The 23978-nt window shown below is 42.9% G+C and overlaps 1 protein-coding gene and 1 long non-coding RNA gene across 4 annotated transcripts in view; both read left to right on the top strand.

The window, feature by feature from the left end:
- LOC139542148 (kazrin-like) overlaps positions 1-23978 on the top strand; it is a 226436-nt gene that overhangs the window by 63161 nt on the left and 139297 nt on the right. For all 3 annotated transcript variants that reach the window (XM_071347236.1, XM_071347237.1, XM_071347238.1), the window contains one exon: positions 10932-11039. In XM_071347236.1, the coding sequence (XP_071203337.1) occupies positions 10932-11039 (108 nt within the window). The remainder of the gene's footprint in view (positions 1-10931; positions 11040-23978) is intronic.
- LOC139542154 (uncharacterized) lies at positions 13317-14035 on the top strand. Its single transcript, XR_011668475.1, has 2 exons — positions 13317-13471; positions 13588-14035. It is a non-coding gene; the product is annotated as an uncharacterized lncRNA (long non-coding RNA).

Consider the following 23978-nt stretch of genomic DNA (forward strand, 5'->3'; position numbering starts at 1 on the left):
GAGGACGACTCTGTCAAACATCCACGTAGATCTCCATTCAACGTCCCTTCATTCCCATTACGTGACTCCCTCATATCCCACCATCATGGTGTATGGGACATAAATGCTAATTTGCTCGCTCTCCTCTTCCCGCCTCTTAAAATTTGCATTCAAGACAAAACATGTGACTTTTTAAATGTTTATGTTCTCTTCTTAACCCTGCTCAGATCTCAGTCCAGCTGTCACAGTTAAGGCACATTCAGTGTTGATGACAGTCTCCCTTCAGCTCAGGCAACCAGCTAGCATTAGCTCCCCATAAGCCAGCGCAATCCCTATGAGGGCCAATCTGGCCCAATTTCTTTCTATTATACTAATGTTAAACTGTGTAGAGAGAGTGAGAGAGATGTGATAGAGTAAGGGATGAGAGAGGAGAAAGAAAGTAAGAGAGAAAGAGAGCATTAGTAAGAGAAAAGAGGGGGCACAAGAAATGTGTATAAATACAGTAAGAGATAAGCTTGGGAGGAGAGGGTCTATGATTCATGAAGGGGAAGTGTGTGTGTGTGTGTGTGTCTGGTTTCGTTGGTGACAGAATAGCGATGCTGCTTCAGCTGTATAATTGCAGTCAGGCTTTTCAGCAGAAATCATTGCAGTACTCTACCATGCACATCATATTCTGTGGTTACAGTATGCTGACTTCAAGCAATCGGCCTGTTTCTTCACTTCAGTTTTCAGCAAAAGATAATGAAGTGCTATTCACCAGACAAGGCACCTTCAAACATTTGACATTACACACTGTGTGACAATGTGTGCCCTTCAACAGACTCACTGTGTGTGAGCCCTGAAGCATTTAAAGATTCCTAAGGGTAACAGCGTGCCCAGTCTCACCCAAGGTTAGTGCTTATAATGTTAGTGATACGATTAGCATAGGCCTGAACTGAATGGATAGAACACAAACAAACTGTTCTGTGGACTTGCCACAGTAGGAAGATATTGATGTCAGTGGTTGGTGCAGTGTAGAATTGAAAGTGGCGTTGCATGCACAAACGCACCCAAGTGTGCGTGCGTACACACACACACACACACAGACACACACACGTTATTATTCCATCACTCCAAGCCCAACAGGAAGCGTTGCCACATCATCCACTGTCCTCCAGAGACAGATTGGAAGTGGGGGTAAAATTCTCTCTGCTCTTTATCATCCCTCTCTCTCCCCCATTCTCGTTCCCCCTTTCTCTCCCTGTCTCCCTCTCCTCTCTTTCTCTCTCTATTCAGTCACTTCCCATTCTCCAGCGTTCCCAAAAGCCCCGGAGCATGGAACATGTATTATAATATTATGCAGGCTATGTTATGAACAAACCTGCAAACGGGTCTCAAGTGCCATCATGATGTCATCAACCCGCACCCAACCTAGTGCTCTCAGTCCCAGATAGGCTAGGCAACACCCCTCAAAGAGCCCCTTTAAGCCCAAAAAACGAGACCCGGCTTCAGTTAAATCAAATGCCAAATATTCCATCTCTGCACGCTCTGTCGTGCCTATACATCAGAGAAAGTGAAGGTGTCATTTGAGTATATTCAGTCACGTGGAATTTGAGGAGCTTGGCAGCATTCTCCTTCAAAAGATAGTAGAGTACCACAGACTTGTCTTGAGCATTACCATTTCATACAGTAACACTGCTGGGAGGAGGAAGCAGGGAAGCGAATTGAGGAATCATGGGAGTGGGTTAATTTGCATTGCATTATTCTGGCTATGAGGTATTTATTTCTGCCATGTTTTGCTAGTCTACCAATAGCTTTGTCTTCCACAGACTGTAGGTCACTGAAGCTAATAGCTAACGCTCAGCCCTCTGGGTTTACAGTACCTGACTACCTCAGTACATGATATCCATTTCAGTCAGTCCCCATGTGGCCTGGCTTTGAATCTCCTCAGCCAATGAGATACATTATGAGATGTCACTGCCTATATAAAACCTATATTTGGTATATTCAGTAAATGTTGCCCTTGTGGGAATCAAACCCACAACCATGGCGTTGTCAATACCATGCTCAAATCAAGTGAGTTATAAATCATTGATTTACTAGCTATACATGCACATTAGTCAGAGACTGATATACTGCAGTCTTTTAAGGTAACTACTCATTCAAACAGTTGTAGAAACTTCAGAGTGTTTTCTATCCAAATCTACTAATAATATGCATATCTTAGCTTCTTGCAGGCAGTTTACTATGGGCACGCTTTTCATCCGAACGTGAAAATACTGCCCCCTAGCCCAAAGAGGTTTAACAACCAGTTGTAAGGATGGACAAACATGGTTAGCATGGGTGGCTAGCTGTAGCGGCTCATAAGCAGGTCCATTAGTCTATTTACCCGCAGGATATTTATAGGGCACCTTGAATGGGGTCCTGAGGCAGGTGATTCTCGCTGCTATCCCGCTAGCAGTAATTGATGCCCTGAATACAGTGAGGATTATCAGGAGTCCGACAGCTTCAAGACCAGTTAATGCTAATGCAATTAAAGTTATGGCAGAGGGAAGAAAAGGAGGCAAAGACTATCTGGGTTGGGAATATTTGTTTTGGAGAAGGCTCCGCTCCGGCCATTCAATCAGTTAACCATTTCGACTTCTCATTAGGAGCTGCTTTCATTCTAATTCTCACGGCTTAATGGGTTTTTTTCTCTCCCGAATGGGCAGATAAAATAGGGTAGCTTGAAAAAGCAAAAGAAGGAAGCCAAGCTTCTTGGACTTCGGCGCTTGGCAGTTTTGAGAAACCTCCTTAAATTGTGGGAGAGGAACGACAGAAGAAGAGGAGAAGGAAGGAGGGCACATGAGGAAGTCAGTCATCTGAGGAAGAATAGACGTCTCATTGAAGAAGAGAAGTGACGGGCACAGATGAGAGAGCGAAGGGAAGACCTGACCACCAGGGTTATTAGGGGGCTTTATAGAAGTGGATAAATGGTTCTACTATCTGTGGGCCTTACAATCTATGCTATAATCATAGTGCATTATTTGTCACCAGTACTTGAAAACGTGAATAAAACTGTAAATACATTATGCTCCATACATACTGTATGCTACAGTAGAAACGACAACACGATATTCAGAGAATAAGGCACTTACTTTGATAGAAACGCACACATCCAAAGTAATTATTTGTAAGGAAAACAACAATGAATGCAATGTGAGCACCAGTCACAGGGGAAAAGTTTGTGCAAGATCTGCGGAAACACTAGGGAGAGAAGTTTGTCCAGCTCAGTAAAGCCTCCAACATGAATTGTCCACAACAGTGAAATGGGTAACTTCTATGTGAATTAATGAGGAGGCGGAACACACCTCAATTCAAACTGTTAGAACATAATTTGAAATTGACAAGTTGAAACATAGCCTATAGATGATTAGCATGCAGTGCTGGTTAACTGTCCTGTTGCGTAACAATCACATTTTGGAACATGAGTGTATTCTGACATCATGTGCATAAAACAACTCACGCTGGGGTGACCGTTAGAGATATTTGGAACTCACGGGTGGAAAGGTAAGGGTGCAAAAAAACATTCCTTTGATTTTGCAAGAATGTTGACAGAACAGACTTTCTGAGTTCTTTAAATGTTCCCAGAACATGTAATTAGGTTGTGGGAATTGTGTGGGTACATTACAAGAGAGAGGTTCCCAAAATACAAAATATGCTCAGTTCAGATGAGGCTGGAAGAGCTATAGGGGGAACGGAGTCAAACGTGGTTTCCATATGTTTTATACAGTTTCATAAATTCCATTCCAGCTATTACAATGATCCCGTCCTCCTATAGCTCTTCCCAATAGCCTCCTCTGGCTCAGTTTTGATGACATTCATACAATGCTTAAGTTAGGTTGCACAGGACATTCCTTTAATGTCGTAAGTCTACACTTACAACAATCTACACGTGGGGTATAAACCTGCAATGTTTAGTTCCCAAGCCAGGTCGTTTATCCTCTGCACCACCAGGGAAGCTCTCTTACTGACTGTTCTGAGGACCTCCAAGACAAGGTAAAATGTATATTGCTTGAACGTCAATGGAATATTATGTAAACCTAAAACCAATATGCTATGAACATCATAAAAACTGACATTTCATTCTTACAGCATTAAGGGGATGTCCTCTGGAATCTAAATCAAATTGAATCAAATTTTATTTGTCACATACACATGGTTAGCAGATGTTAATGCGAGTGTAGCGAAATGCTTGTGCTTCTAGTTCCGGCAATGCAGTAATAACCAACGAGTGATCTAACCTAATAATTTCACAACAACTACCTTATACACACAAGTGTAAAGGGATGAAGAATATGTACATAAAAATATATGAATGAGTGATGACATTTTTTACATACATTTTTCCATTATAAAAGTGGCTGGAGTTGAGTCAGTATGTTGGCAGCAGCCATTCAATGTAAGTGGTGGCTGTTTAACAGTCTGATGGCCTTGAGATAGAAGCTGTTTTTCAGTCTCTCTGTCCCTGCTTTGATGCACCTGTACTGACCTCGCCTTCTGGATGATAGCGGGGTGAACAGGCAGTGGCTCGGGTGGTTGTTGTCCTTGATGATCTTTATGGCCTTCCTGTGACATCGGGTGGTGTAGGTGTCCTGGAGGGCAGGTAGTTTGCCCCCGGTGATGCGTTGTGCAGACCTTACTACCCTCTGGAGAGCCTTACGGTTGTGGGCGGAGCAGTTGCCGTACCAGGCGGTGATACAGCCCGACAGGATGCTCTCGATTGTGCATCTGTAGAAGTTTGTGAGTGCTTTTGGTGACGAGCCGAATTTCTTCAGCCTCCTGAGGTTGAAGAGGTGCTGCTGCGCCTTCTTCACCACGCTGTCTGTGTGTGTGGACCAATTCAGTTGGTCCGTAATGTGTACGCCGAGGAACTTAAAACTTACTACCCTCTCCACTACTGTCCCATCGATGTGGATGAGGGGGTGCTCCCTCTGCTGTTTCCTGAAGTCCACGATCATCTCCTTTGTTTTGTTGACGTTGAGTGTGAGGTTATTTTCCTGACACCACACTCCGACGGCCCTCACCTCCTCCCTGTAGGCCGTCTCGTCGTTGTTGGTAATCAAGCCTACCACTGTAGTGTCGTATGCAAATTTGATGATTGAGTTGGAGGCGTGCATGGCCACGCAGTCGTGTGTGAACAGGGAGTACAGGAGAGGGCTCAGAACGCACCCTTGTGGGGCCCCAGTGTTGAGGATCAGCGGGGTGGAGATGTTGTTACCTACCCTCACTACCTGGGGGTGGCCCGTCAGGAAGTCCAATACCCAGTTGCACAGGGCGGGGCCACGGTCTCGAGCTTGATGACGAGTTTGGAGGGTACTATGGTGTTAAATGCTGAGCTGTAGTCGATGAACAGCATTCTCACATAGGTTTTCCTCTTGTCCAGATGGGTTAGGGCAGTGTGCAGTGTGGTTGCGATTGCGTCGTCTGTGGACCTATTGGGGCGGTAAGCAAATTGGAGTGGGTCTAGGGTGTCAGGTAGGGTGGAGGTGATATGGTCCTTGACTAGTCTCTCAAAGCACTTCATAATGACGGAAGTGAGTGCTACGGGGCGGTAGTCGTTTAGCTCAGTTACCTTAGCTTTCTTGCGAACAGGAACAATGGTGGCCCTCTTGAAGCATGTGGGAACAGCAGACTGGGATAAGGATTGATTGAATATGTCTGTAAACACACCAGCCAGCTGGTTTGCGCATGCTCTGAGGACGCGGCTGGGGATGCCGTCTGGGCCTGCAGCCTCGCGAGGGTTAACACGTTTAAATGTTTTACTCACGTCGGCTGCAGTGAAGGAGAGTCCACAGGTTTTGGTAGCGGGCCGTGTCAGTGGCACTGTATTGTCCTCAAAGCAAACAAAGAAGTTGTTTAGTCTGTCTGGGAGCAAGATGGGTCTGGTTTTATTTTTGTAATCCGTGATTGACTGTAGACCCTGCCACATACCTCTTGTGTCTGAGCCGTTGAATTGCGACTCTACTTTGTCTCTATACTGACGCTTAGCTTGTTTGATTGCCTTGTGGAGGGAATAGCTACACTGTTTGTATTCGGTCATGTTTCCGGTCACCTTGCCCTGGTTAAAAGCAGTGGTTTGCGCTTTCAGTTTTGCGTGGATGCTGCCATCAATCCGCGGTTTCTGGTTTGGGAATGTTTTAATAGTTGCTGTGGGTACGACATCGCCGATGCACTTGCTAATAAACTCGCTCACCGAATCAGCGTATTCGTCGATGTTGTTGTTTGACGCAGTGCGGAACATATCCCAATCCACGTGATCGAAGCAATCTTGAAGCGTGGAATCAGATTGGTCGGACCAGCGTTGAACAGACCTGAGCGCGGGAGCTTCCTGTTTTAGTCTCTGTCTATAGGCTGGGAGCAACAACATGGAGTCGTGGTCAGCTTTTCCAAAAGGAGGGCTAACTTAAGCATTGTATGAAAGTCATCACTACTGAGTATACTTTGTGTTTTTCAAAGTGCTTAATTCGTTCACAAACAGACAAACATTGGTTTTATAATCGGCACTCTCTCACGACTATGTGGCTTGGTTGTCAAGAGAAATAAAGTGACACGTTTGCTAGGGATAATTTTGGCAAACTCTCTCCTGACTTGTCTAGAAAACAGACAACTTTACGGCTTTATCCACAAGTGTTCATTAGAATGGTAACAGTCAGGCCTTCTGGCAAACCTGGACTGAGATGGAGAGAGAGCGGAAGGGGGGTGGACACAGAATTAGAGGTAGGGAGAGAGAGGAGGAGAAGATATGGGAATAAGATAGAGGAAAATAGAGGGTTAGGCGAGAGAGAAAGAAAGAAAGAGTAGGGACAGTGAAGTAAAGGCACTTAAGGCTATCCCTCAGTTTGCCAATGGTCAACATGCATCATTTTATTGTTTTCATAGGGATTAGAGTGAAGTGTGTTTTGACACAGCCACAAACAAAGCAATATGCTGCTACAGTATGTAAATGGGATAAAGAAGAGGATAGCCCTCCAAGCAATGAACACTCAACTTGGATGCAGCATGAATATCCATTTTGGAAGCCGATGAGTGTAATTTGGCCTTATTCCGTAAATAGCATTGAAGACAGTTCTTGGTGTCTGTTAAAGTGAGTATTTGGTGTCCAAGCCACAACAACGACAAATCCAAATCTGGTAGCCTGTAGTGCAACTGACAGAACTGGTCTACCATACAGTTTATTGTGAGAGGAAAAGGAGGCACAGTCGCCTCTGTTTCAGGAGAATAGTTTATTTGGAGAATTATTTATCTGTAACTGTAGGTTTGTTTTTAATCGAGAATTTTTGCCTAAATATTTAGCTTTAAGGGTACAAATTAGAAACAGTGTGAATGTTCAAGTTAAGCCTTACTGTATGTCTATACTTTCCCTTTGCAGCATAATCTGAATGTGCATGACACAACATCTCAAATGATTGTTTCTGTAGCTAGCATGGTTTTGACAGAACGGGGAAAATAGGAGAGTTCTCTGTTGACACCCTGTTCTGCATCAATATAGTAATTTGGATAATTGCATTACGAAGCCACATGGGATGTGAATCTTGTTTCTCTTGCTGTAAGGAAATAATTATTTATTTCATCTGAGAGAAATAACTTTTTTCTCTCTGTAGTGTGCTTTACTAGTTAAATGGCCCACTATTGATAATGAAATGTATGGGTTGCCGCTGAAGTGATGTGGCCTATTTTGTAGAGCAGTGCTAATTTTCACTTCTAAATCACAATTACGCAATCATAGTCAGCGACATTGATTGTATGTCTCTGCAGAGAAATGTTTTAATCTAGAAAACATAGTATACTGGTCGAGTAGGAACATATATTTATGGCATTTCTCAGGCATACATTTCCAGCTTCTGGTGGAAGCACATCCTCATAAAAATACATTATATTTAGGACAAAAATGGCTAGTGAAAATGATGTAGATGTTCACATTTGTTCTATGCATTTTAATAAGTAAGATTATCCCATTGATCAGGTTTTCGTTGTGACACACTTTGAAGTCAGTCATACTGTATACTTGTCACGCCCTGACCATAGAGAGCCCTCGGTTCTCTATGGTGTTTAGGTCAAAACGTGACTGGGGGGGTTATCTAGTTGATAGATCTCTAGGTTGGTGGTTTGTGTGGTTCCCAATTAGAGGCAGCTGGTAATCGTTGCCTCTAATTGGGGATCATATTTAGGTAGGCTTTTTCCCCACCTGCATTTGTGGGATATTGATTGTTTGTGTTAGTGTGTTTGGACACTACGTCCTCACGGTCTTTGTAAGTTTTTTTATTTTGTTTTGTTAGTTTCACTTAAATAAATATGTGCAACTATACTCATGCTGCGCCTTGGTCTGCTCATTTCCAAGATTGTGACAATACTGTAGATGGCTCTGTTTATATTCAGTTGATCAGATTACTGGTTAACCAATATTATTTTTGATTTAGAAGTCTTTCAATCAGTTAAATAAAAGTGAAGAGATAGATGACCTGCTTTCATTTGCGTTGCACCTACCACACACAAAAACAAACACAAACAAAACTAGGAGAGTGCAGTTTTTCCCTTTCTTTTGTCTTCAATTCCATATGTCTAATGGATGCATCGTTAGTGGTCTGAAGGCACGTAGGTACGTGTTTCTCACTTTCTGCCTGCTGCTGAAAATGACTTTTCTGCCTTAACTCCCTGTGGCATCCACACTCGTTGGCGATAATAGGTGAGTGGTGTCTTTGAAGGCTTATATTGCAGCTGCGTAGAGAGAGAAAGATAAACAGAGAGGGAGGAGGAAGAGGGAGCGGTGAAAGTGATTCTGCCGTCTCATAGGCTGAATAAATTAGCCAAAACAGCATGATTTCAACGATAGGCTGCAGCTCAGGTTTGAATAAGAATGAATCCTTCATCGCAGCCTTGTGTAGGTGCACTGAGAAGACAAGGCAACAGGGAAATACTAACTGTCAAATTGCCTTCCTTACGTGCTCCCACTTCTATCCAGCTATCCTCCTCCACTCAATTTGAGTTATGATTTGAAACGCTGTTATTGTGCCAATAAGGAATGCGCAACTATTAGCAGTTAGGAGTATGTATGGGGTTTCTATGCTCAATGTCCTCGTTATCGTTATTGTCTCCACCCCCTCCAGGTGTCGCTTGTTTTCCCCAGTGTATCTATCCCTGTTTCCTGTCTCTCTGTGCCAGTTCGTCTTGTATGTCCAAGCCTACCAGCAGTTTTTCCCGGTTTCCTGCTTTGCCTTTTCTCCTTTTTCTAGTCTTCCCGGTTTTGACCCTTGCCTGTTTCTGGACTTTGTACCCGCCTGCCTGACCATTCTGCCTGCCCTGACCTCGAGCCTGCCTGCCACTCTGTACCTCCTGGACTCTGATCTGGTTATGACCTTTTGCCTGTCCACGAACGACCATTCTTTTGCCTATTCCCTTTGGATTTATTAAACATCTTAATCTCCAACCATCTGCCTCCTGTGTCTGCATTTGGGTCTCACCTAGTGTCATGATACTATAGTTTGCTGAACAGCCTACATTATCTTACTGTGAATAAAGGGCTAGTGTTTCGGTGATGGTTAGAATTATAAATTGTATGAGTATGCACATTTTTACACACACAAAGCATATTATTCTGTCTTGTTCATACACATGTACAGAGACAGAAACAGTTCTATACATACATACCTTCTCTTACTGTTTTACACACACACACACACACGATGTAGCTCACATAATGGCCAATCTTTGACACAAGTCACAGCTTTGGATCAATATGAAGCAGTGAGACCTTGTACACACACAAAGAAAAAAACAATTAGCTGAAAATGCAGTGATCCAGGAGGGTACCCAATGACTCCATTTGCCACAAAATGGGATTCTTTCAAAGACACACAAGTTCTGTGTATCTATTTGACAATAAACAAAAGCTTTAGCCCAGCTAGCTCTACTTTCACAGGCTAGTGCTCCCAGGCCTCTTGAACGCCACACCTTTGTATTTCTATTTTTACATCTGTGGATAAACCGCACTAAAGATTGATATAGAGAGGCAAGAGGAGTGATCTCTCCATAAGGACAACATGCTGCATCCCCCCAGATCTATTTATTAATCTCCTACATCTGTCTTCAATCACTGTAATTAATTCAGCCAGATAACAAGGCATTAATAGGCGGTGGTGGGTAGATGAAGGGATGGAGGTGGAGGAGAGGAAGAGGAGAACGGCAGAAGGAGGACACAGATATTACTGTGAATCTAACCATTATCCTGGGTGATGTAAAAGCACAGCAGTGGTGTTTGTGTGTGCACGTGTGAGCATGCATGTGCGTACATGCATTCGTATTACATACATATTGTACTGTATGTATGACTAACAAGACCCACTTGCTTTTCTGGTTATGAAATGCTAATGTTGCTTATATCTCAACAGTGGGTATAAATGCTAAGAAGTACTCAGTAATCCTGATGACAAATGGTGCAGTACTATGGTGAACACTACTTATCAGCCTATACATACATGCGTGTTGGTTTGAGAGGAGGGACAGTTATTGGTCATTGGTTTGCATTGACAGGAATCGTTCAAGATGATGAATGTTTAGTGTGGTTGCATTCATCCCTTCCTTCAACACAGGCATTGTATTTCTTCTACCAATTCTCATTTCCACCCGCGCGCTTTGTGTACCAAAGCGCACACACACACGCACACGTGGAAGCATACACATCTGCACACACACACACACACACACACACTCTTCATCATTCTTTCTTGAAAATCCTTATCTGTTGTAGTCATTAAAGGCAAACCAACACATACTAACTCTTGTACGTAAACAATGTTATGCCATCGGTCTATCTATTGCCATTGTTATCAACACCCCTCTCGCACCCATGCACGCACATGCATTAAATCACACACAGTCACCGCCTACCAAAACTCAAGTGTGTTCTAAACCAATTGTCCTGTCCTCTCCTACAGATCCCTCTGTACACCAGAGGCAGAACCCGCCAGCCACCGATCTCTGCTACAAGAGTGATATCAGCAGCCTTATGGAGTTCAGCACCCCAGACTCCTCTCTGGACAAAGGTAAGCCACTACCTACACTCTCTACGCACTGTAGCGACATATAAACGGGCAACCCTAGTGTAGATACAGCCTGCAGCAACATTGTTTCAAGCTATCAAGAAATACATTGGAGTATGATAGTGTGCAACTTTGTCTGGTTGCACCCCTTTTAATATTTTGGTATGTATCTTTTTGAATGTGCTCCTATACCCTATAATACCTAACAGAGCGTTTGCTTTCAGATTCAGTACAGCTATAGTGTCCATGTCCTGGCCTCTATATAGGCCTGTGGGATGGTGAGAGCACTGGTAACTGATGATCGCACCAGTGCACACAAGTCCCTCCTGGGTAATCCAACCTGGCAACGCAGACAGATCCAGTATGGATCCTCCAGCCCCAGTCAGGCTCTCCCTGTGCCTGGAGCTGGCTGGAAAATCATGACGTTGTATTTAGGACTTCAGCTCAGTGCTAGTGTATGATTGTCAGTGCAAGGCTGCATGTACAGTGGGACTAACGGGATCTAGGATCAGTGTACCATACCAGAGTCCAAATTGCATGTTTTTCGAGGTAATGAGTAAAACTGACCTTGGATCAGTGCTTTTGGGGCACCTACAGTGGTTCCTCCTTTAAAGTTGCGTCATACTGCGGCACACCTTGCAGGCTGCTGCAGCGTTCTGTGGCACGTTATCTATTTGTCAGCCATTTTTTTCTGTTAATGCAAGTTATTGCTAGTTTGACCACCAGAGGGCATCTTTGAGAAGCATTTGATAGTCTTCCGTATTGGCATTACCAGAGAATTTAAAACCTTTTTTTGTAATAACATAGTATATGAAATTGATTTTCAGAAATTTAGCTTAATATTATGGTCTTTCTATTCAGAGAAAAACGAAACCATCAGGGTTTCCGTTAGGATGGGAATGGAAAATATGCCGCTGTACAACGGGAGGAAGGAGTAGGCTGTCCTTGTAAATAAGAATTTGTTCTTAACTGACTTGCCTAGTTAAATAAAGGTTACACTAAGAGCATAACATTTCTGCACCCTAGTTTTCTAATTCTTGTCTAACCAATACCCAAACGGATATTAAGTGAAAATAAAAATCTAATTGACTAATCAAGACCAGTCCCCATGCTTGCCTCAGAGCAGCGGGAAACGGTGCTAAAATAGTTGTAGGCTTTGGCTTCTAACTTCAATATGTTCTTTAAATAAATAAGACCTACACCATTTTTAACAGCACATTACTCAACACTAGTGAGACTCATTTTGCCTATGGTAGGCCTACAGTATATCGAAAAATAATAATAATTCAATGATGTGTCTCTCCGCCAATTACATTTAGAGGATTGGAGGACTCTAAATTAATATCTAAGGGCCATTTTCCGTTAGATATTCTCACAGATCCTAAGGGGCTTTTATATAATTCTAAATTAATTAATAATAATAATAAAATCAACATGTTGGAGATTTTGTTTACATTTAACTTAGAGTGAGCGAGAAAAAGGCAATTCTTGAACATGGGGTGAGACATTCTCACTAATTTGTAAATAAAGCCAGTTTGTTATTTAGAATTATTAATTTCTAAAGAAACCTAACTTGATTATTTAGCAGACATCACTTGCTTATATTCATGAAGATGATGAGCGATTGCAAAGGCAATCTGTAATCTGCTGGCATCACGGCACAACATCAACATCGCTCTAATTACAGTCAGAAGACAGTTGAAGAAACTTGCGTGGACTTATGGAAATGCTCGGTAAGAAATTATATATATATTCTTTTTTTTAAATCATCATAACATTACCCATGTGTGTTCTCTTGTTTTGTACTGTTCTGGAGTTTCGACCCAATGATTCATCTGACAAACAAAGAACTTTGCGTCCTGCAGGGCCAGGCATGGATCAAAACTGGTGAGACATTCAATAATGTCATCTTCACAGACGAATCAACCGTGGCCCTTGAGCAATTTGCTCAAAATTGCTACAGAAACAAAGGAAGAAGATCAAGCAAGCTGAGTCCCAAGCATCCACTCAAACTCCATGTGTGGGGGGCCATGTCTCGCCAGGGACCTGGCCCATATTTGATTTTTGATGGTAATTTTGGATATTTACAAAGCAAAAGGTACATCAAATATTGTGGCCTACACCTCACGGACTGTTATGTGTTCCACAATAATTCACTCTTGCCTCCTTTTCAGGTATCATGGCTCGAGAATTCTTTGAGGAAGAAATCATCAAGAGATATGCTGGACCCTATGTCAGAAAGGTGTTTCTGGGTACACATAATTTCTTTCAAGGTAGCAATATTTTGTTATGTTGAGGCCTATTTACATGTATATTTATATTATTGTACCTAATTTCGGCTATTAGGCTAAATAAAAAATGTTCTTCTCCAAATGCAGACAATGACCCAAAACACTGCCGCCCGGGTTTGCATTGCAAATGACGGCATAAACTGAGTAAGTAGACCTTTATGTAGTAAAATAAAGGTTAAATAAAAATACATACATAAATGAAAACACCTTCGGTAGGCCTACAGTACATCTACAAATATTATTTTCATCTCTACATGTAGGTCTCCTGATTTGAACTTGTTTGGCATCAACTGAAAACATTAACTCGTAACTGTGCCAACCCGACAAGCAAATATGAACTGGTCAAGGCCATCAAGATGTTTTGGCTAGAGAAATTGACGATACAACAATGCAGGGTTTTACCTGTGGTCGTGGAGCTGGGTGGAAGTGCGACTAAAATATCTGCATTTGAATGTCTTTTTTCTCGTTATTTTATTAATGAAGAAATACTGTACTACTGTTTTGAGTTAAATCTAACACTAACACTAGAGTACTTAACTTGAAATGTATTCGATGCTTGAGGGATTTTCACAACAGTAGCCAGGTTATACAAAGTCTATTATCTTGCTAATAGGAAACATTTGCATGATGGGCTACACCTGCTACAGTTGATGTGTTCACTATTATTCTACAATGTAGAAAATAGTCAAATAAAGAAAAATCCTGGAATGAGTAGGTGTCCAAACTTTTGACTGGTACTTGCTTAATTAATTAGATTAATATTATGGTTTTTCTATTCCCCCCCCAAAAAAATGAAAAACCCTCTGGGTTTCCATTAGGACGGAACGGAAAACATGGCGCTGTACAACGTGACGGTCGGCAGTGCAGTACAGTACAGTACTGGGCTATTTAGCCAAAGAATCCCTGCAGGGCACGCAGGAGACCGGCTATTAGACAATTCCTTAGTAAAGGTTGAATAGTCTATTGTTCAGCTAATAGCCATCCTGCTACGCTTGTGAAAAACGAATAATAATACTTTTTCCTCTTTCCACATTTTTTAAGATTCCAATTGATAAAGTGTTTTTAGTCACAATCGGCCCCAACCCCAATTAATACATTTGGGCACAGTCGACAGCGTGCTGGACTTCGGTCTAGAATGTTGAGGGTTTAAAACCTGCTCCCTGCTTGTTTCATTACATTATTATTCCGGTCTCAGAGCAAATAGCGTGGATTGTTACTCCCATCTCGTTCCACGCCCTCGTTCATGCGTCATTCTTCGCCTGAGTGGCTCGCTTCTGGACGTGCTGGCAAGATGTACTGTTTTTTATTCTGTAAATATGAATTACATATCAGCTTTTACTTAAATCATGTTTCTAGTCTTTTGCATAGTTACAATGTGTAATCATTGATGTCCCAGGAGCAGGAGTGGTAAACACTGTTGAAGTGTATAATTGTAATACATACATGCATCATGCAAAAAATGGAGTTTGATACACCTGGTATTGGATATGACTGACTGATTTTCGTAAATTAACATATTCCTCTCAATTGTACATGTTTTGCTTGACTCGTTATGACGTTATAATTACTTAAATTTGCTTCCAGCATAATGCTTTGTCAGCCATCTTTGCTGAAGAATGTCACCAGGGACGGGTGGCTCGCATCAAATTCGTCATTGGAACCACTCGATATGATTGGTCATATAAAAACCTTGGGACCCAAATGCATAACGAATGCTCTAACTTCTCCTTGCGGTGGTCTGCAGCAATGAATTCCTGCAGTGTAAGCTCGCAACTTTTAAAGGAGGAACCACTTTGGGTGAATCTACAGAAGTGGTGCAAATTGCAGTCCCGCCCCAAAATAACTTTAAAAAAATCAGATTAGTCTCCAAACATTTATATACATCATGATATGTTCTGATTCAATCCAAAGCAATAACAAACATATTGTTAAATTAACATAGTACAAAGTCATTGTTTATACACCTATTTATATTGAGAGGTGGTTGTCTCAAACCCGGAGTCCTAAACTTCATGTTTGAAAATAAAGCAATTAATGATTTTCTTTTTACACTATTATTTCAATAGAACATGTTGAGTTGGTATATTATAACATTGAAAGATAATGATCTAATTAGTAGTTTTGTTTATCTTTAAACATCTTTCTCAAAAAAGTGCTGTCCCACCTTTTGATGTCCCTACCAAAACACACACATTTTTATTTGTAATAATTTAACCTTTATTTAACTAAAAGACTGAAAAATGAATGTGCCTTAAGCCACACCCCTACACATATCCCCAGGTGATGGGATTGCACTACTCTCCAGCATGGCCACATGGTGAGTAATTTGGTAAATATCATGTATTTTTAAGAAGTGTAAGTACTGCACATCTACTATATCAAGAAATATGTAAATCACGGTTTTGGGACAAAAATAAATGTTTGATGGGATGTACATTTGTTCAAATGAAAGATAGCCATCCATATGTTAGCTATGGGGATTCTTTAAAGTCCAAAATAAGTAAAAATTGTCCCAACCAAAACAGTCAAAACCAACACAATTTAGACAATAAAGATAGAGGTCTCGTCTTTGTATCTGTCATTATGGTGTCTGTGACAACGCCATTGAGACTATCTCCATTTTAAAGTTGCATGCGCCATGATACAGAGGACCACCATTTGGGTAGTGGACAAGCGCACACTTCAGGAAGAATGGGAGAGTATTGTGATGCACAGCCAGCCGGGGGGCTCCAACCCTCAGGGCCAAACATTCACTTCTATTTGGCCAAAACATAGATATCTATAATGTGCTATACCGTAGTGTACTGTATTGTGCTCTACTGTACTCTTGAGGGGGCTTAACTGGCGCTACACAGATTTGTGACGGGGCTATAGCCCCCCTAGCCCCGGTGTAGCGCCGTGCATGATATACAGCGATGAGTTTCTCTCTTTCATAACGAGGAACGCCCACAATGTGTTTTGTACGGGGAAGTGCTTAGTAATGACTCTCTCAAAACGAACAAATTAATAAAACGACACGTCCTGACCAAACATCCACAGCATGATGGTAAACCCAGATATTTCTTTCAGAACAGGGCAGAATGCTTCAGGAAACGGTGCTTCAACAGTGGAAAGTAAGTCAGCTAGCGAGGCATTGTTGTCATTTTATAACAGATGATGATCAGCAGAAATAAGGGAGTACTAACTCTCATTGTAGTAGATGTAAGTTTCTCTTTCAAACAATCCCCTGGCCTTTTACACAGCTAACGTTAATAGCTAACATTAGCCAAAGCAAGTTATCTTCATCTGTACTGTTAAAGTTTAAAAAATGATCAGGCCTACTGTTGTAGATCTTACTGTAGAAATGATTGTTGAAAACGAGTCTAGGTTGGAACTGTTGCTGTTAAAATACAATAGTTTGTATTCTTAACTGGAATAAACTGATTTGAAGCCAGATGCTTTTTGAGGCAAACACACTCACACAGTTCAGGGTTGCTCATCTACAGCAGGAAGTGGTCTCCTGCCTGACTGATAACACACTCACACAGTTCTGGGTTGCTCATCTACAGCAGGAAATGGTCTCCTGCCTGACTGAGAAAGCAGTAGATGTTCTGGTCCAGTTTGGCACCACATACCTATGTGAGTCAGGGTTCTGAACTCTGACATACTTAAAAAACAAGTACAAGAACTGTCACGCGGGACTAGGTGGGTGAAGGAATCAGACGCAGAGAGTTCCACTTAAGAAAAGTGCTCCTTTTACTATTGCACACAAAAAAATTATAAGCCCAAACATACAGGGCGCAGAGAACAACTTTTCAACCCAAAACACAGGGTGCCAAGTAAATAGGAAAAATAATACACCTCTACCTAAAACACACACACGTAACATAAAGACAATCCCGCACAAAACAAGGGCGGGTCTACCTACTAAATATAGGGAAGCTCATTAACCAAAAACAACAAACACAGGTGAAAGTAATAAGACAAAACAAACAGACAAACGAAAAAGGGATCGGTGGCGGCTAGTAGGACGGTGACGACGACCGCCGAGCACCGCCCGAACAGGCAGGGGAGCCAACTTCGGCTGAAGTCGTGACAGGAACAGTTTCAAGGCTGAGCATGACCTCAGAATAGACACGTTCTGAGAACGTCAACCAGCCTCACACCTCTCATTAGGACTGTGTGTGTGTGTGTTTTCTGAACTACATCTGTGTGATGTGATCAATCAGTTCATTCCAGTTCAGAATAAAAAATATGTATTGTATTTTAACAGCAACACATCCAACCTAGACAGATATGTAGGAGTGTTTTTAATGGGGGAAAAGAAACATTAATAGACATATGGATATTTCATTTAATTGTTATTTGTTTTTGTATATAGTTGCATATTTTCTAAGCTTGGGCGTAGGAAAACACACAATTTCTAATTTGGGTCCCAGGCTGAAAAAGTTTAAGAACCCTTGCTTTACAGTCTTATTCTAAAATGGATTCAATATTTCCCCCCCCCCCTCATCAATCTACACACAATATCCCATAAAGACAAAGCAAAAAAACAGTTTTGAAATGTTTGCTAATTTATAAAAAAAAAAATGAAAAAATGAAATATCACATTTACATAAGTATTCAGACCCTTTACTCAGTACTTTGTTGAAGCACTTTTGTCAGCAATTACAGCCTTGAGGTATCTTGGGTATGATACTGCAAGCTTGGCACACACGTATTTGAGGAGTTTCTCCCATTCTTCTCTGCAGATCCTTGCAAGCCCTGTCAGTTTGGATGGGGAGTGTCCCTACACAGCTATTTCAGTTCTCTCTAGAGATGTTTGATTGGGGTCAATTCCATGCCCTGGCTGGGCCACTCAAGGGCATTCAGGGGCCTGCGTCATCTTGGCTGTGTGCTTAGGGTCGTTATCGTGTTGGTTTTCATTAAAGATCTCTGTACTTTGCTCCATTCTTCTTTCCCTCGATCCTGACTAGTCTCCCAGTCACTACCACTGAAAACTATCCCCACAGCATGATGCTGCCAACACCATGCTTCACCGTAGGGATGGTGCCAGGTTTCCTCCAGAAGTGACACTTGGCATTCAGGCCAAAGAGTTCAATCTTGGTTTCATCAGACCAGAGAATCTTTTTTCTCATGGTCTGAGAATCCTTTAGGTGGATTTTGGCAAACTCCAATTGGTCTGTCATGTGCCTATTACTGAGGAGTGATTTCCGTATCGGCCACTCTACATTAAAGGTCTGATTGGTGGAGTGCTACAGAGATGGTTGTCCTTCTGGAATGTTCTATCTTCAGAGGAACTCTGGAGCTCTGTCAGAGTGACCATCGGGTTCTTGGTCACCTCCCTGACATAGGCCCTTCTCCCCTGATTGCTCAGTTCGGCCCGGCGGCCAGCTCTAGGAAGAGTCTCGGTGGTTCCAAACTTCTTCCTTTTTAAGAATGTGTTCTTGGGGACCTTCAATGCTGCAGAATTGTTTTGGTACCGTTCCCCAGATCTGTGCCTCGACACAATCCTGTCTCGGAGCTTTACGGACAATTCCTTCGACCTCATGGTTTGGTTTTTGCTTTGACAACCTTGGGACCTTATATAGACAGGTGTGTGCCTTTGTAAATCACGTCCAATCAATTGAATTTACCACAGGTGGACTCCAATCAAGTTGTAGAAACATCTTAGGGATGATCAATGGAAACAGGATGCACCTGAACTCAATTTTGAGTCTCATAGGAGTGAATCTGAATTGTTATGTAAATAAGATATTTTGTTTTTCATTTTTAACAAATTAGCAAAAATGTCTACACTTGTTTTCGCTTTGTCATTGTGGGTTATTGTGTGTAGATTGATGAGGGGGATTTAAAAAAAATCCATTTGAGAATAAGGCTGTAACGTAACAAAATGTGGAAAAAGGGAAGGGGTCTGAATACTTTGTGAATGCACTGAATGTCTATCTACATTTGACATTTTAGTCATTTAGCAGACACTCTTATCCAGAGTGACTTACAGTTAGTGCATTCATTTTAAGATAGCGAGGTGGGACAACCACAAACATTTTCCTCAATAAAGGAGGGGGTGTTGTGGGTTTATTTAAAATATTATTTGAAAAGGTTGTGTTTCAAATGTTTTTTATCTTTATTTAACTCGGCAAGTCAGTTAAGAACAAAGTCTTATTTTCAATGATTGCCTAGGAACAGTGGGTTAACTGCCTTGTACATATTTTTACCTTGTCAGCTCGAGGATTCAATCTTGCAACCTTTCGGATACTAGTCCAACGCTCTAACCACTAGGCTACATGCCGCGCCAGATGGGCAGGGACTCTGCTGTCCTAGCTTCAAGGGGACGCTGGTTCCACCATTGGAGTGCCAAGACAGTGAACAGCTTGGACTGGACTGAGTGGGAGCTGCCCTCCCGTAGGGGTTGGATTTCCAAGAGACCAGATCACACCTGACATATATTGGAAGATATGCGTGCTGAAAGTTTTGGGGAAAAGAATACAATTGAGCTTTGATTTAAATACAACAACAAAAAAGTGTTAAACAAATAAAAATATAAACTCAGCAAAAAAAGAAACATCCCTTTTTCAGGACCCTGTCTTCCAAAGATAATTCGTAAAAATCCAAATACCCTCACAGATCTTCATTGCACTGTTTCCCATGCTTGTTCAACGAACCATTAACAATTAATGAACATTCATCTGTGGAACGGTCGTTAAGACACTAACAGCTTACAGACGGTAGGCAATTAACGTCACAGTTATGAAAACTTAGGACACTAAAGAGGCCTTTCTGCTGACTCTGAAAAACACCAAAAGAAAGATGCCCAGGGTCCCTGCTCATCGGTGTGAACGTGCCTTAGGCATGCTGCAAGGAGGCATGAGGACTGCAGATGTGGCCAGGGCAATAAATTGCCACGTCTGTACTGTAAGACGCTTAAGACAGTGCTACAGGGAGACAGGACGGACAGCTGATCGTCCTCGCAGTGGCAGACCACGTGTAACAACACCTGCACAGGATCGGTATATCCGAACATCACATCTGCGGGACAGGTACAGGATGGCAACAACAACTGCCCGAGTTACACCAGGAACGCACAATCCCTCCATCAGTGCTCAGACTGTCCGCAATAGCCTAAGAGAGGCTGGACTGAGAGCTTGTAGGCCTGTTGTAAGGCAGGTCCTCACCAGAAATCACCGGCAACAACGTTGCCTATGGGCACAAACTCACCGTCGCTGGACCAGACAGGACTGGCAAAAAGTGCTCTTCACTGACGAGTCGCGGTTTTGTCTCACCAGGGGTGATGGTCAGATTCGCGTTTATCATCAAAGGAATGAGCGTTACACCGAGGCCTGTACTCTGAAGCGGGATCGATTTAGATGTGGAGGGTCCTTCATGGTCTGGGGCGGTGTGTCACAGCATCATCGGACTGAGCTTGTTGTCATTGCAGGCAATCTCAACACTGTGCGTTACAGGGAAGACATCCTCCTCCCTCATGTGGTACCCTTCCTGCAGGCTCATCCTGACATGACCCTCCAGCATGACAATGCCACCAGCCATACTGCTCGTTCTGTGCGTGATTTCCTGCAAGACCGGAATGTCAGTGTTCTACCATGGCAAGCGAAGAGCCCAGGTCACTTTCCCATTGAGCACGTCTGCGACCTGTTGGCTCGGAGGATGAGGGCTAGGGCCATTCCCCTCAGAAATGTCTGGGAACTTGCAGGTGCCTTGGTGGAAGAGTGGGGTAACATCTCACAGCAAGAACTGGCAAATCTGGTGCAGTCCATGAGAAGGAGATGCACTGCAGTACTTAATGAAGCTGGGGGCCACACCAGATACTGACAGTGACTTTTTACTTTTGACCCCCCCTTTGTTCAGGGACACATTATTCCATTTCTGTTAGTCACATGTCTGTGGAACTTGTTCAGTTCATACAAATATTTATACATGTTATACATGTCCAATGCTCTAACCACTAGCCTACCTGCCAACCCACTGGATAGACTATCTAAACTTGCAGTAATCATGGCCGGATACCGACCGGACAGACTGGACACGTGTCCAGGGGGCTCCCATTGATTTTGTTAGTAGTTCTCCCTCCGATATCATATTAACATGGCATAAGTCATGGCAAAATGTGTAGAATTGCAGGATATTTGCTTTCAAAGAGCAAACATTTCTCCCCACCCCAAGGCACATGGGTTGAATTGCAGGAAATGTATAAATTAAGAATGTACACATTAAAATGTATGAAAACACAAGTACACACACGCACGCACATACGCCACACCCAACACACACACACCCCTGTGCAGGAGCAGCAACAGCGTGACGTAGCTGCTGTTTAAGTCTCGGGTCCAAGGTGCTGTAAACGTGCAAGCTCAGGGAAACACACACACCTACTCTGCATTGGCCAAGGCCTTGTATATCACCGTGAGTTTCCTCGGAATGGGTACAGGCTGCTGTGGTATCAGCAAATTCATCACGGACAAGCACTGAAACTCTCTCCCGTCCTCTCTCTCTCTCCTTCTCCCTATCCCTCTCTCTCTCTCCACTCTCCTTATCTTCCTCTTTCTCTCCTCTCTCTCTCTCGCTCTCTCCTCTTCCTCTCTCTCTACCCCTCCTTTCCTCCACGAGAGAAAGAAAGAGAGGAGGAGGGCATTAAGCTGGCAGCGTTATACCAGTAGAAGACAGGTGCTGCTTGTGCACATTTAAGTTCCGGTGATGTCAGTGGTTGGTTATTAATGGGTGTAGTGTGTGTGTCTGTCTGTCTGTCTGTCTGTGCATGTGTGAGTTTTATGGTATGCCACTGACCCTTGTACTGTATGCTATCTGCACTCATGCAGAGTTTGGTTGCTGTAATGGGAAGGTAAAGAGTAAGAGGTAGTAGAGGATACCGAGAAAAAGCGAGAGAGAGAGGGAGGGAATGAGAGGAAAAGAAAGAGGGAACAGGAAAAAGCCCATTGAGAGTCTCTGAATACCCGTACTTGCGTTCTAAATAGTAGGCAGGGCCGGCACAACCCAATAAGCGACATGAGCGACCGATTTGGGCCCTGCGGACGCTATGGGCCCCCCAAAATAAAAAAAACGAAACAATTCCCCATAGCAACTTGGTTGGGGTCTCAACCTAATGTTGAGAGTTACGATAGTAGAATACACAAGATGCAATTTCTAAATTGTGTTGTGCCTCTGCAGTTTTTATCTTGTTATGTCAGTCACTGACAGTCACTCAATTAGCCCATGTCAGCAAACATTTTTTTAGTTTGGTAGATAGTCAAGCCAACATTCTAAACATTGTAGTATTAATGGCCAAATTCCTGACCAAGCAGTTTGGGCACGTGCCAACAGGACCTGACCTACAGTGGGCCTCATTGATTTTGTTAGTCACTCTCAGATGATATTTTTTAGTACCTTGAGCGTGGCTGAGGTGCACCTGTGACCAGCTCGGAAACCGGATTGCACAGCGCAGAAGGTACGGTGGGATTTGAAATGGTCAATGATCTGTTTATTAACTTGGCTTTTGAAGACTTTAGAGAGGCAGGGCAGGATTGGTATGGGTCTATAACAGTTTGGGTCTAGAGTGTCACCCCCTTTGAAGAGGGGGATGACCGCGGCAGCTTTCCAATCTTTAGGATCTCAGACGATACGAAAGAGAGGTTGAACAGACTGGTAATAGGGGTTGCAACAATGGCGGCGGATAGTTTTAGAAAGAGAGGGTCCAGATTGTCTAGCCCAGCTGATTTTGCAGCTCTTTCAGAACATCTGCTATCTGGATTCGGGTGAAGTAGAAGCTGGGGAGGCTCGGGCAAGTGGCTGCGGGGGGGCTGTTGTTGGCCGGGGTTGGGGTAGCCAGGAGGAAAGCATGGCCGGCCGTAGAGAAGTGCTTATTGAAATTTTAGATTATCATGGATTTATCGGTGGTGATTGTGTTACCTTGCCTCAGAGCAGTGGGCAGCTGGGAGGAGGTGCTCTGGTTCTCCATGGACTTTACAGTGTCCCAGAACTTTTTGGAGTTGGAGCTACAGGATGCAAATTTCTGTTTGAAAAAGCTAGCCTTTGCAATTCTTGACTGACTGCGTGTATTGGTTCCTGACTTCCCTGAACAGTTGCATATCGCGGGGACTATTCGATGCTATTGCATTCCGCCACAGGATGTTTTTGTGCTGGTTAAGGGCAGTCAGGTCTGTAGTGAACCAAGGGCTATATCTGTTCTTAGTTCTACATTTTTTGAAAGGGGCATGCTTATTTAAGATGGTGAGTAAATTACTTTTAAAGAACGACCAGGCATTCTCGACTGACGGGATGAGGTCAAAATCCTTACAGGATACCCGGGCCAAGTCGATTAGAAAGGCCTACTCGCAGAAGTGTTTTAGGGAGCGTTTGATAGTGATGAAGAGTGGTCGTTTGACTGCGGACCCATAGCGGATGCAGGCAATGAGGCAGTGATCGCTGAGATCCTGATTGAAGACAGCAGAGGTGTATTTGGAGGGCAAGTTAGTCAGGATAATATCTATGAGGGTGCCCATGTTTACGGATTTAAGGTTGTACCTGGTGGGTTCCTTGATGATTTGTGTGAGATTGAGGTCATCTAGCTTAGATTGTAGAACTCCCGAGGTTTTAAGCATATCCCAGTTTACGTCACCTAACAGAACGAACTCTGAAGATAGATGAGGGGCAATCAATT

This window comes from Salvelinus alpinus, chromosome 17 (genome assembly GCF_045679555.1).
Source record: "Salvelinus alpinus chromosome 17, SLU_Salpinus.1, whole genome shotgun sequence".
NCBI classification, from domain to species: Eukaryota; Metazoa; Chordata; class Actinopteri; order Salmoniformes; family Salmonidae; genus Salvelinus; species Salvelinus alpinus.